We start from the raw sequence: 14,970 nt of genomic DNA, 5'->3' as shown, positions 1-14,970 counted from the left end.
ACCAGCTGGATTCTTGTCTGGGATCTCCATGGTCGGTCGTAATTAACAGTTGGGTTTAGACTACGATCTTACTGGTTAGACGGTCATGTGTCATTAAAACCAGCTGCATTCTTGTCTGGGATCTCCATGCTCAGTCGTAATTAACAGTTGGGTTTTAGACTGCCATCTTACTGGTTAGACGATAATGTGGCATCAAAACCAGCTGGATTCTTGTCTGGGGTCTCAATGGTCAGTTGTAATTAACAATTGGGTTTTAAACTGCGATCTTATTGGTTAGACGGTCATGTGTCATTAAAACCAGCTGGATTCTTGTCTTGGATTTCCATAGTCAGTCGTAATTAACAGTTCGGTTTTAGACTGCCATCTTACTGGTTAGGCGGTCATGTGTCATTAAAACCAGCTGCATTCTTGTCTGGGATCTCCATGCTGAGTCGTAATTAACAGTTGGGTTTTAGACTGGGATCTTGCTGGTTAGACGGTCATGCGTCATTAAAACCAGCTGGATTCTTGTCTGGGATCTCCATAGTCAGGCGTAAAGACACAGCAAAATCAGGTGGATTCCAGCCTGCAATAGTATTGGTCAGGCGTAAAGACACTGCAAAACCAGCTGATCCCATTTTGTGATCCCACTAATTATGCGCGAAGACACTGCAAAGTCAAATGGATTCTATTGTGCGATTTCACTGATCAACGTAAAGCGGCATCAATATAATTAAAGACGTACAGCATACAGTGTAAAGTGTGATAACTGGCAAATGGTCACAGGTGAAAAACAGCCTCTTCTCAGTTTACCTCAGTCAGGTTTTTATTCTAACTGTTCATGTAAAAATGCAGTGCTTTTCATTGCAATTTATTAGACATCACTGGTCAAGAAATATTCAAAATGCTGAGTTGTCATTACATTTAACATACAATGACATTAAAACCACAGACCGAAGCTCTTCCAGCCGACCTGTTCAACCTGGTTTCTTCCATCATAACGCTGGTCGCCCTTAAATCTCGAAAAACACAACATTTTTGAAGCATACAGTTTGGAAAGTTGTGTGGACATGTAATGTAGAAAAACCATGTTTGATGCTATATGTCAACGCAAGCGTTGAGCCCACCACCTTGACAACCCACTGGATTTTAGGCTTACATCAAAGGAGTCTTCGTGAAGAGTAACACCATATCAATGATCTGGGGGAAAAGTCAATAATCCAACGACCATCTGTTCTACATATTTTAACAAAAATACATTAATCTCCGTTACACTTATAGCAGTGAGATAAAGATTAACAACGGTAAGAATATATTACTCCTAGACCAGTTTGCCATTGTTGCTTCTGCAGTAGTCACGATCTTAATTCTAAACAAAGAGGCGATAAAGACAATATAAGGTAAGGCAGCTCTTCAAATTTCCCTCTTTTTTCACATATACTTAATACTGTGAAAGACGTAAATAAAAACGTGTCATTTCAAATGGCTTACCCATTTCCACGGTATTCTTACACATACATACGTACAGCGACTTGCAACGGTCAGACTCTTAAGCTTATGTTTATGTGCTGAGTTTTAATATGGTTATGCCTATTGTTATGTTTACGTGCTTAGCTTTTATGGTTATGTTTATGCTTATTGTTATGTTGAAGTGATAAACTTTGTTGTGGTTATATTTATGCCTGTGGTTTTGTTTAAGTGTAGAGCTGGCTATGTTTAAGTTCAAGAGCTTGCTACGGTTATGCATATGGTCATGTTTAATTGTTAAGTTTTTTTATGGTTAATACTCATGCTTGTTGTTACGATAAAATGTTCAGTTTTGGTTTGGTTATGCTCTTTTATATACTTAAGCGCTAAGCTTTGTTATGGTTATGTTTATTCTTTTGGCTATGTTGAAGTGCTCAGCTGCGTTACGCCATAGGCTTTGTTATGGTTATGTTTATGCTCTTTTCTATGTTGAAGTGCTCAGCTGCGTTACGCCATAGGCTTTGTTATGGTTATGTTTATGCTCTTGTCTATGTTGAAGTGCTCAGCTGCGTTACGCCCTAAGCTTTGTTATGGTTATGTTTATTCTTTTGGCTATGTTGAAGTGCTCATCTGCGTTACGCCCTAGGCTTTGTTATGGTTCTGTTTATTCTTTTGGCTATGTGGAAGTGCTAAGCCTTAATATAATTATGCTTATGATTATGTTTTAAGGCGCAGCTTTCTATGACATGCTTATGATAATTTTTAAGTGCAAGCTGTGTTCTTGACTAACTTTTCAGATAGCTGAATATAGGCGGCTGGTTAAAAGAAACAGAGTATAGACAAGGTTATAGTGTTAGGTTTTCACAAGAAGTGGGGATGCAATTCTCTTCTAAAAACCATGTCACTATATGTCTCTGTATAGATCCTTTATTATCTCTAACTCAGTTAGTTAGCGCACTAGCACAGTGTTATAACCCAGGAGCCTCTCACCAATGTGGTTGCTGTGAGTTCAAGTCCAGCTCATGCTGGCTTCCTCTCCGGCCGTAAGTTTCCACCCACCATAATGCTGGCCGCCGTGGTATAAGTGAAATATTCTTGAGTACGCCTAAAACACCAATCAAATAAATAAATAAATAAATACTCAGATCGAGCTACTGATTTAATTTTTTTTACACAATTGTTTTTCACTCAGTTGGTGACATACTTTGCCGTGTAGGACAGGACAAGTTTATTTCTCCTGCTCTTACCTTACGACAAGGTGTGACTTCCCGGCCTGTGTTAACTTCGGAAATATTCTTGTTTTCTTCGAGCCATGAATCTTTATGATGACCTCATATTTTTTAGTTACTTTACACCATCCTTCAAATTTCAACTTCATTCCAATCTAGTACCACGTACTGTAACCTGTGTGTGCCTGTCACTACACATATGTATTATGCGCTGCTGTTACCCCTTGTTATCAGCATGTATTAAAGTGGGCTTTTAGCTCTAAGTATGAATAAACCATAAACCTAAAACCTAACCCGCCCAACAATACATTTGGCGATGTTGACAAAAAAAACAACAAAAAATAAAAACACGTGCATGTACAACCCGTCCAAGAATGCACTACCATATGCTAGAATACGCCTAAATTTTCTACTAAACATGAAATTCCACTCAGTATTCAATACAGCAGCATATGCGATTCAATGCAATAAAACTTGTTCAAAATACACTTATTTGGCTCTTGATCCTTTCATACACTAACCTGTGCTTCCGTAAACTGACGTTCTCATTAATACACTAACATGTGTTACGTAGCAGCTACGTAATTGCACTGATCTCGGTGCATCGGCATCCCAGTATATAATAGAGTATGCCCTGTTATAACATGATATACAAACCCGACCCCAGACAACAATACATTAACTTGTACTGCCATACACTGATCCCTGTTTCCAAAATAAAAAAGCTTCTTTGAGCATATAATATAGGTCAATTGACTATACTTATAAGGTAAGTTTTACATTTAACCAAATCTATTATTTTGACATTTAGGCCTTCATGTTTCCCCCTCTAGAACAGCTCGCATGTTTTATATGTTCCTGACCGTAACTAAAGGCGCATTGCTAGGACACATGCGTTGCGGGTTCGAGTCTGGCTGTGAAACGGAAATTTTCAGATTCTCCCGCCTTCACTGTTTCACTGGGGCCTTGGTGACATTAAATGTTAGACGGTTTATCTTGCCGTTTGTGCAGGCTAACTATTTGCCTTTCACCAATATGGTGAGCAATATCTGTACATCACACGTGAGAAAGTTCATGAGTAACCAGTAAAAAGCAGGGGGTTTATATGTCTGGCAGTCCGGTTTCCTCCACCCATAAAAACTGCCCGCCATCGTATAAGTGAACAATTCTTGAATATGAGGTTAAGCAACATTCATATAAATAATGAATAATAAATCAATGCATCCTGGAGAAATGATAACCATCAAAATCACAAGAAAACAATCAGGTATGCAGTTAATTAGCACGATTAGTGTATTCTAAATATGTTCCAATTAACATTTTTTTGATAAATATTTTACTGTAATTTTCGAGTGCTTGACGTCTTACAAGCGAGAAAAAAGTGCGCTGAAACTGTATGTGGCGTAGTGATATTTCACGGTCACAGGCGTAAATTATTCAAAAATGTTTTCAAACAACAAAGCATAAAACTTATATCAAATAATTTATTTACAGATTATTCCACATATTATGTAAAAAAAAAGATAAATTCAGCAGACATTGAGACCAGACACAAAAGCATCACGATTCGGGTATTCCGTATGTCCATTTTCACACGGTGTTCATAAATCCAAACTCATAAAGTGCGCCCCAGTAAATGTTAATTCTCCACCGCTTTTCTTCTGTCCATACCGACCCTGATAAGTCGATGGAAGGATCTTATGTGCCAGCCACTTCATGAAGGAGACATACCCGGGCATCCCATAATCCTCTCCGTGAAATCGGAACAAAGACGGAAACCACCGAATCGGGGTAACGAATGCATGTGCAATGTAATGGTCTACGGACGAGTAGCAGGACGCCAGTAGTTCGTCAACAACCAAAGTACCAGTCTCCGTCAGGGGAACGTATACACCTAAGCCAAAAATATAAAACAGAAACATAAAACCAGACAATGCGCCAAAGCAAGCATTATGTATTTCCCCATGGCACCATATCATTAGTTTAGGAAATTTCTGATACTAAGCATGAATCCCGATTTCCCCCAAACCACAACTAGGATACATTAATTTACAACACTTAATGACAATGGATATATACCATCTACACAACATTTTACTCCAAGTTACTGTCTTAGCAATCTAATTAGGTACATCTGACTCATTTTTCGTATACATGTATGTTGTGTATATTCTCAATGTGATAAGATTTCTTTTTTTAATTAAGCATAAAAAAGCCACAGTGTTGTAAAAATTTGAAAAACAATGTCATCTGGACACTCTAGAAAAACAGCTGTTCCATGAATGTCATTTTTATGAATGTAAAAAGTCGAAGTGCCTGGGGTAAACGACCGACATCTTGCCAAGTCACTGAGAGACATTTATTCCCACGTGTGATGTTCAGCTATGCTTATCACACTCAACAAAGGTTCGACTGTGTCAACCACTTATTGTCACCAAGGTCCCTCCTGGGGGACGGGATTGAACCCACACTTTGTCTATTCTAACGATTGTGAGACAAATGTCTTAATCACCATTACCCACCCCCATTATGATTATCGACGAATATGTATATAAATATCTTAAGGTGTGACCATCGGTGGGAGACTTTTCATCTGCAACAGGCAAGAGCAAATTAATTGTGAAATAAATCAGTTTTCAAAAATTTCCACGGTTATTTTATGTTTGCTTTTTTTTTAATTCTGACGGATGCCCCGCGTGTAAACTATTGTCTTTTTCATTTACTTAACTATCTCAGCTTGTGTATCAAAAATGACAGCAGGGGTATATGCATATCTTCTGCGGCACAAAACTCCCACTTTGACACCGAAACCAACAAATTATGCACAGAGACAATATTCTTGTTGTTGTAGGACACCTAAATTTTGCCCTACGCACCACCTTAAATGAAGCTGTAGAATTTGTTCACAATTTGTACAGCCTCCTTGAGTGGCCTCGTGATATGACTCACTGAGGAGCGTGCTAGTATCATTACGACTCCTGCTTAAGCATTACGTGATTGCTGGTTTGACAGTCAGTGGCGTTAGCAGTCCACCTATTTAAGTCCCCATCTCTAAATGGTATAGGGCAAGTAGAGATTAGAAAATGCTTTCCGTAAGTTTTACGAAGATTTTTCTCTGTACACATGTGACACCGACTTGTAGCTTCGTGGTTTGAGGGTGGGAATATTTTTGTGGAAAGTTTTAGATGTTCCGCGACACCGGAAGTCATTCTCCATTAAACTGTTTGAAAAGCTGATCGAATTGTGAAATGGTGCAAGTGTAAATTGGATGCATGATGTTTTCTTAAGTAGACTGTTACTAACGTATTCTTCTGGCGCAAAACGAAATAAAATTGCCCATGAAGTTTTCTAGATTACATCATCCGAGATCTCAGCACTCTCCGCGCACTTGTGTTTACGCATTTGTGTATTTTAAAATCCTGACTAGATAGTAATTTGTTCCTGCCTTTTTCTCCACATCTCCATAATATACTCCCTCTGTCCCACGAGATTTGTTACGATTTGAAAATAATATGATTTTTATTTTATTTATGTGATTGGTGTTTTACGCCGAACTCAAGAATATTTCACTTATACGGCGGCGGCTAGCATTATGGTAGGGGGCAACCGGGCAGAACCCGGGGGAAACTCATGAACATCCACAAGTTGCTGACAGACCTTCACACGTACGACCGGAAAAGAAGCCAGCATGAGCAAAATATGATATATTCTATATGCTATAACAATCCATTCAACAAAAGACAGGTGGTGATTGAACTATCCGACCGACGATGGTGGTGCACGAGGAAATTCGTGTAAAATCATTGATGAATGCTTCACTAACTCGAAATAGATTACAAAGTATGGTAAAAATGTTCACTTTGGTGCACTCCACTCTTGAAATACACTCTTGAATATCAATTAAATGTACCTGTCATAATTTGACTGGTGATTTCCAGGACTTTCGATGAAGTGATGTTGGATGAGCTGGCACTGAAGAGGTAATCCCCAACCGAAACGTCATGAGCGAATCTTAAAGAAAGGAATATATCTTCATTTATATATTTGATTGCTGTTTTGTGACATATATAGTGTAGGTTAATAGTTCATTTATGAGTTTTACCGCTTTGGTCCCCGGAGATATCCAACGCACCTGCTGACCTGTCGCAACTTGGTAACGTAAGGCCACAGCCGAACAAGCGAAAACTGAATTCGAACTCGCGGCCTCGTTGTTCAGGGCTTATAGTGAACCGCATTGTCTGAACAATTCAGCCTGAGCGGTCCAATACAAGATAAAGAAACGGTCTCTCTCCGAAACGTATCCTGTGAATGCAACTTGTGTATTGTCAAAAAATTATTCTGGTAATTTTAACAAAGTTTGTTAGAAAGCTAGAATGTATTCTGTTATTATATCAGGATATTGTGTTGAATACATATATATTAATTCAACGTAAAGGTGGTACTGAACTAGCAGGATATCATACTGAATATGAGAGTATTATGTTATAATAACAGAATTCATTCTAGCATCACACAGACACACAGACTTTCTGTTAAAAATAGTAGATTATTTCACTCGGTGGAGCCAAATCGGGTAGAGCTGTACTTGGCATGGACAGCCCTAGACAGCCGTCTATATATGTCAACAGGAAACCTTAAGCCCGTTCATTAGTATGATGTGAGCTGAGTCGCTAAAACATCCAACTTTGAGAAAAACACGTTAACGTGGGAAAAAAAAACAAAAAAAAAAAAATAAATAAAAAAAAAAAAAAAACGTGCGCCATGTTTTGAATTCTAACTTTCGGCAAAGTTCGAGTTTTAATATAGAGTGCTGACAACAAAATGCCTTGACAAGAGTACTCTTCATTTTTGGAATCGCCAGCACGTAACTTGCCGGCGGTTTGATTATGAAATATGACGACTGTCAGTATGGCTCCTCGATTTAAAATTTCAACGGCTGGATCATTCGTATAGGTGGGCTAATCTATGTCGGCTTTGAGATTTTTGAGAACAGGCTCGGAGATTTTGACTTTTGACTTGATCGAGGAAGCGAGGTAGCGAGATTATGTTAATTTCGCTACCTCGTCATGTTAGTCTCACTACCTCGCTGGCTTACATCGCTACTTCGCTACCTCTCTGCGCTATCTCGTTACCTCGCCCCGTATTCGAGATAGCGAGGTAGCGGGATGTCCTCTATCGGTTTAGTGTGGTACAGGGCATTTGTTGCACAGACGAAGTCACTAGTGAGTGCAACATTATACAGATAGTGCATAATGTGTGATGGGATATGAGGAATTGCCAGCTCGAGAAAAGTGATATTGAATATCACTTGGCAAGAGCTGACTATTGCTCATAATGATATGCCATCGGAGAGCGAACAAAGGGAGATAACTGCCGCGGAATAAACGCACATGATCGTTGACTATTAGCACGAGCTCGTTGGACTTTGCCTAGTGAACGTGGAATATTACTTTGTGAACGTGACGTTGCATTCCTTGGGCGCGTGATCGTTGTACATGTTTTGCAGAATATCATGTGACCGTCTCTTGACCAATGGAAACGGAGAATAGCCCTATGAGGTATAATAACATGAATTGCTGAAACCCATACGTCGTACTGTACTCCAATGAGAGGAAGAGAAATTTACCAGAGCCATAATAATGGGCGATTATTTGTTACCTGGGTTGCCTTGTGGCCGTGTCGTTTGACGCGGATGTGAAGACAATATGACGTGGCGTCATGCGTATGTTGGACTTGTCTGTCCTGATATTCCAGTACACAGCGTCAGTCCGTGGATGACGCTTAAGAAAAGTCAACACTTCCGTGTAGCTAGGCGTTCCGTCCTCATTCACTGTCAACAAAGCATATACATCATATCGAATAAACCTCATGAAGTTCAGTACAGTTGGCGATACTGCGAAGCTGTCACATAATATATAGAAAGGCCTCTTAAACTGGTGGAACAGTCAGAATATATCAACTTGATAAACAATGGGCACGCATTTATATTTCCTACGCTACATAATGGGCACGTATTTATATTTCCTACGCTACATAATGGGCACGTATTTATATTTCCTACGATACATAATGGGCACGTATTTATATTCCTTACTATACATAATGCGTACGCATTTATTTTTCCCACGATACATAACGGGCACGTATTCATATTTTCTACGATACATAATGGGCACGTATTTATATTTCCAACGATATGTTGATCACAACCGAGTAAATTCACGACTCGATCTGACACTCAAAGCAGCAAGGAAGGATAGGTGTATATGACCATTTGTCTTCACAACAGACAGTGGCAGATTTTAGCAGAGGGTCTAAATCAACTCTGCAAGAGATTTCAAGTATGTGAGCGGTTAATACGTGTAGAGAAAAGTCGAGTATGAATTGATTCAGTAAATGCATGTGACTTGCGTGAGAGCTGCGTATTAGAAACAGTGAAACATTCTTCCGTCTCATTCCGGATTGCCTGTCGCACAGACTTAATGTACACTCGCGAAATAGAACACGTTTAACAGTTATTTTTGGCACCCTTGTCTTCAGATACGGGGGACACAGTGTTATTTTAGATCGTTTTACGATGAGTTTTCCTCATTTGTCGTTCCATTTATCACATAATTTCCCACAGATATCAATTGTTTTATTTAAAGAAATATTATTTGCATCAATATGACAAATGAAGAGAATCATGGCCGAATACTCCAAACTTAAGATTGATCTCATGGTAATATAACGTGTTCTGACTAGTTAGTTGCCTTGCGGGCGCTGATGCGTTGTCTCTGGTTTGTCACTGAATAATCTGTGTCCAGGCCACGGGAGACGTGCTGTAGTTCTAGGCAAACATATATCACCTTGCCACCATTGACATACACAGCCTTATAGGTACACACATTCTTACAGATAATGCTTCTGTCTGAGAGAAAGAGAACCAACGATACCAGTTCAGTCTCGTCGAAACGATATGGGACAAACTGTATTTCGTACGAAGGTGTTTCAACACACTAGACTGACTGTTCACATTCATAAAATTTATAACTTTTGAATAAACTCGAGTGACTGTTCACATCTATGAAATTTGTACCTTTAGAATAAAATCGATTGACTGTTTCTATTTTGTTCAATTCGCCAGCTTGTTATAGGTCGCTAAGCGTGTTAAGGTCTACACCGTGCTCAAGTTGTCATCGTGTTCACGTTGTCACCGTGCCCAAGTCGTCACCGCACTCACGTCCGTCACAGTGTTCACGTCATCGCCGTACTCACGTCATCGCCGTACTCACGTCGTCACAGTGTTCACGTCTTCATAGTGTTCACGTTGTCACCCTGCTTACGTCGTCGCTGTGCATGCTTATGTCTACGGCATGTTCAGGTCGCCGTCGTGGGCAGGTGAACCGCTTGTTCACCATGTTTTGGTAGTCAGGCTTGTCCAAATTGTTCTTCGTACTATTCTTTGTTCTTTTGTCTGAAATGTGCTGATACAAAGATATGTAGTTGAATTGTGCATGTCGTAAATGTGTGCCTTACCCGTCAACACTTTCTGGCCGACTTTGAGGGCAGACATAGGGATTGAGTGCCCAGATGGAAGCTGCACGTGCGCGTCACCAGGGAAACAAACCTCGTCAGTCCATACACACCGGCAGCATTTCCAGTCTTCACTGGAGTGAAGCTTCCGGCATCGACAGTCACATGACTCCTTAACCCCGTGTGACACTGGTTCATGCTGTTTGCAACAGAAAACATCAGCTTTACCTGACAAAGCAAATGAGTATTGCGTTTCCAAAAAATATTAATACATAGCAATTAAATGATTAAAAAGACATTAAGAATAAAAAACGTGCGAAAACGATACCTACAATCATGACAAATTTGATATTATCAGATTGAAATGATCTCCATGCCTGTACTTTGATTTCTCACAGTGCTTCACATATATTTTCACCCAAGGCTGATTTATGGATCAGTTACCGTTAAACTGATCCAGTTAAACTGTTAAATATCACAAATGAACAAATTGCTCGGAACAAATGAAAAACTACTACTCGAGTTTTAAACTTTTCGGAAATTGCCCGACGTCTAAGCGCGTAGTGATATCACATATATACGTCAAGTGAAGCGTCATCAGTAAGCAACAAGTACATGGCAGAGAATAATATAGCACAGACAAAATTTATTTACATAAATGTTTTATACACAGACATGTCAAAGTTTTGCCTTATACAATATATCGTTCAATACGTTAATATTTATAACAAGAATATTACATTTTACTACAGAAAGAACTACTGTCTAAAACTAGACAAATTCCAAGAAACAACCGACAGTTTAACTTAACGAAGGTTGAACAAGCGAAACAATCTACAGAATTGTAACGGCTAATTATGATTAGGACATCAGCTAGTGTTCTTGTGAAGATTCGGATGACGATTCATAAGACAAACACATTGTGGTTTGAGAAGCTTCATGATTGTAATGAACATGCACGTGAAAGACACCACCCAATATGGGACCGCCAAATACCGGTGCCATTACTTAGCCTTCGTGGCAATAGCTCTATTTCGTAGTCAATGCCGAGGATTTCCTCATTGTTTCGATTATCTCTTGTCACGCGCTTCCTTTTTTTGTCAATTTTTAAGGTATCTCCTGGTCGAAAGTCAGCGATGTTGACATTTTGCAGAAGACAAGAAAAAGTTGTAAAAAAAGGAGGTGCCTGTACAGCCGAGTTGTAACTTTGATTGGTCGATTGATGAATGAAAAGATACACGGACCAATCAAAATGTCGGAATTTATAGTACACGTGGTGCATATCAAAACGATATGTCATGCCTTTATTACCAGGAAAAATGAACATTTATGGGATAAATGTATGTAGACAGGACACATTGAACGATAAATAGTTGAGATGTAGTGATCACCAATCTGGGAAAAGTGAGAACTAATTCAGTAGGACGATTTCACTACACAAGCTCATGTTGTATAAAAGAGGGTTTGCCGGAGGATACGCACCCCAGAACCACTAATAAGTCAATTGCCTGAACAATTGTCGACCTACCACAGTTCTTTGTCGTCAGTCAGTCCCAGCTCAGAAAAATATCTGATCGCAATGCAGTGTACAACGTTTTACTGTTATCGCCACTATTTCCTACATAGTTTCGCTCACAATTATTACTCTTTACAGATGTTCAAACGATAAGGCTCGTTTTACTGCAATTACAAAACAGGCTTAACGTTAGGAGCGTCTCATGCCAAGGGATTTTTGTGCTAGGTTACATGTCTGCGTCGAATTTAGTCTTCTCGTACTGCCAGTATTCTTTGTTTGATATATTGCATACAGAAGGTGTACGATAAATATATACTGAACAAAGCTGTGAACGTCTCTTTAGCCAGATCAGTTCCACAAAAACATTTTTCCTGGGGAAATGTTGATTATCAATTGGTAAATGTTCAGATGACGATATTTTTTCTAGGAAAGTTTACTGTACATGTTCCGGTTATTGGTATATACAAAGTCTGAAACATACATGGCATCTTTCCGTTTCTTACCTGCTTCTATTTGACGTATGCCCAGGGCGTAGAAATCTGGATATCATAGATGAACAACCGGCATGTTTCATTTTTGATGGGGTTTAGTAAGATTCAGTGAAAGAGTTAACATACTCACAAGTTCACATCGTACATACCGTAAGCCGTAAGTGGGAAGGTCTGCAGCAACCTGCAGATGATCGTGGGTTTCCCCTGGGCTGTGCCCGGTTTCCACCCACCATAATGCTGGCCGCCGTTGTATAAGTGAAATATTCTTGAGTACGGCGTAAAACACCAATCAAATCAATAAATAAATACATACCGTAAGCTCATAATCCTCCTTCACCAAAACTATGTCACTTCCACGTTTTTTCACATGAAAGCTTTCCTGGGCAAAAAAAAATGACAAAGGATATGCATATGACAACAGTTCTGTGTGAAATGTTACAAAATGAATAGATGCATTTATATTGTAAAGGTCAGACATACGCGAGACAAACGTCTGCAGACACTGGACCTGATTACTCATGAGCCAGACACAAAGTCTAGTCCGCAGCTGCTATTATCTAAGATATGTTAATTATGCGCTTGGCAGTTTGTAATTGTGACTGACATATACGTTCATGATCAATTCAGGTATAGAGCCATCTGGATCGAAGGCCGGTTAACAAATTACAGCGGAAATCTCGGCCGTGACGCATGTATAAAAGCAAATTTTCAACTCCAATATAAAATAGGCTCCTATCTTGAGGCCCCTGCTTGGGGATATAGTCTTTAAATGATTGATGCATACATTAAATATGGATATATACGGTCCTATAAACATTCTTTATATATATATATATATATAATATATATATATATATATATATATATATATTATATATATATATATATATATATATATATATAAATATATACGTATATACGTTATGCATGACATACAGTATAGATAGCTTTCTTTGTTTTCTTCAAGTTTAAGGTTGTTTAGCATAATATTTCGGTTATAGCACGTTCATGTTTCTTTGTAGCAGGCTGGACATAAAGCTAATATGTTAGCTGCCTCACTGGAACGACATACCGAAGTCACTTCCTCTTACGCTCAGTCCCAATCTGGATTTTACTAATGTTTCCAATTTTAATGTCATGGAAATGACTCAATATGAAATATGAAAATAAAATTATGCAATCCCAGATATGCTACTTACGTAGCAGATACTCTACCCACCATCCTGGTAGCCTACAGCCTTTCAGTAAATTGAATTCTCTCTTGTCACTAATTTCTTAGCACTGTCACTAATTGATCTTTATACTTGATAGCGGCATTATTTTCTATACCGAAACGTCGCTCACTGAATAAATTTATTTATATATTTATTTATTTGATTGGTGTTTTACGCCGTACTCAAGAATATTTCACTAACACCACGGCCGCCAGCATTATGATGGGCGCAGAGCTTGGGGGAAACCCCAGACCATCCGCAAGTTGTTGCCAGACCTTCCCACGTACGGCCGGAGAGGAAGCCAGCATGAGCTGGACTTGAACTCACAGCGACCGCATTGATAAGAGACTCCTGGGTCATTACGCTGCGCTAGCGCGCTAACCAACTGAGCCACGGAGGCCCCTTTAACCACTGTAAGATCAAATGTTTAATGGTATCTGACACCGGAGTGACGCATCATCATTTTGTATTCTGCTTGATGTACATATTCTTTTTTATTAAGTTGCTTTCATCTGACTCACCCCAGTGCTTAAACTAAAATAAATTAGGTACCCTCTTTAGGCGTCATGGAGCTCTTTTGCAGCAGTTTGTCGTGTCTTCAAAGTAAGTATGTTAGTGTGAACTACTTACTACTTAACTGCTTAGCATCGCCATTATCTGAACAACACCATATTAACAGGCGCTATGGCCGCCTTGAGAACAGATGCAAATATGTAATTGTCTACTGGTGCTTGGTTTGTATGCAATGGTGTTGAACAAGGAACAAGGAACAGATTCCCCTTTCACCGTTTGTGGAAATTTGGTGGCGATGAGCTGTCAACGACGCATGAGGCAAAATTCGTCACTGACTTGCCGAAAGATAACCTAGCCACTATGGTTTCTTCCACACTCAAAAAATGAATCGGTTAATTTTAACAGATAGTCCGTTGTATGAGTGATGCTAGAATGTATTTTGTTACTATAACATAATACTGTGTTATATTCAACATAATATTCTATTAGTTCAATAGAATCTTTGTGTTGGACTACTAGAATACATGTGTTATATTTAACAGAATAATCTGTTACAATAGCAGAATACATTCTAGCATTACTCAAACAGACTTACTGTTGAAATGAACAGGTTGATTTTTGGAGTGCACCCATCGACATTTCATTCGTAAAAATTCCTGGAGTATGGCGTTAAACACCATTTGATGAATTAAATGGCTTGTTTGAAACAACATGCCCAAAACTTTTTGTATAATAGACGAAAGTGTGGATATACTGTGCCTAGATGCTTTATTCTTTGTATAATAGACGAAAGTGTGGATATACTGTGCCTCGATGCTTTATTCTTGTTATACTAGACGAAACTGTGGATATTCTGTGCCTTGATGCTCATCTTTGTATAATAGACGAAAGTGTGGATATTCTGTGCCTAGATGCTTTATTCTTTGTATAATAGACGAAAGTGTGGATATTCTGTGCCTTGATGCTTATTCTCTGTATAATAGACGAAAGTGTGGATATTCTGTGCCTCGATGCTTTATTCTTTGTATAATAGACGAAAGTGTGGA

At 39.0% G+C, this 14,970-nt stretch overlaps 1 protein-coding gene across 1 annotated transcript; it reads right to left on the bottom strand.

Moving 5' to 3' along the window:
• Positions 1 to 4,027: 4,027 nt before the first annotated feature.
• LOC135469148 (desert hedgehog protein B-like) lies at positions 4,028 to 12,563 on the bottom strand. The gene is made up of 5 exons (XM_064747687.1): positions 12,511 to 12,563; positions 10,194 to 10,389; positions 8,334 to 8,505; positions 6,586 to 6,686; positions 4,028 to 4,569 (listed from the first exon to the last, which is right to left on the bottom strand). Exons 2-5 carry the CDS (start codon positions 10,228 to 10,230, stop codon positions 4,277 to 4,279), a joined length of 603 nt encoding a protein of 200 aa, XP_064603757.1. The 5' UTR covers positions 10,231 to 10,389; positions 12,511 to 12,563; the 3' UTR covers positions 4,028 to 4,276.
• Positions 12,564 to 14,970: the final 2,407 nt, after the last annotated feature.

Source organism: Liolophura sinensis, chromosome 6 (assembly GCF_032854445.1).
Source record: "Liolophura sinensis isolate JHLJ2023 chromosome 6, CUHK_Ljap_v2, whole genome shotgun sequence".
NCBI classification, from domain to species: domain Eukaryota; kingdom Metazoa; phylum Mollusca; class Polyplacophora; order Chitonida; family Chitonidae; genus Liolophura; species Liolophura sinensis.
The sequence above is the reverse complement of the archived record's forward strand: the minus strand, read 5'-3'. Positions and strand labels throughout refer to the sequence as shown.

Bases quoted from the DNA above. Each gene is read 5' to 3' on its own strand.
- LOC135469148 (XM_064747687.1), bottom strand. From the start codon at position 10,230: ATGTCTGCCCTCAAAGTCGGCCAGAAAGTGTTGACGG. The intron at 8,506-10,193 runs GTAAGGCACACA...CTTTGTTGACAG, and splicing joins CGGCCAGAAAGTGTTGACGG to TGAATGAGGACGGAACGCCT. The intron at 6,687-8,333 runs GTAACAAATAAT...CCTTTCTTTAAG, and splicing joins ACGGCCACAAGGCAACCCAG to ATTCGCTCATGACGTTTCGG.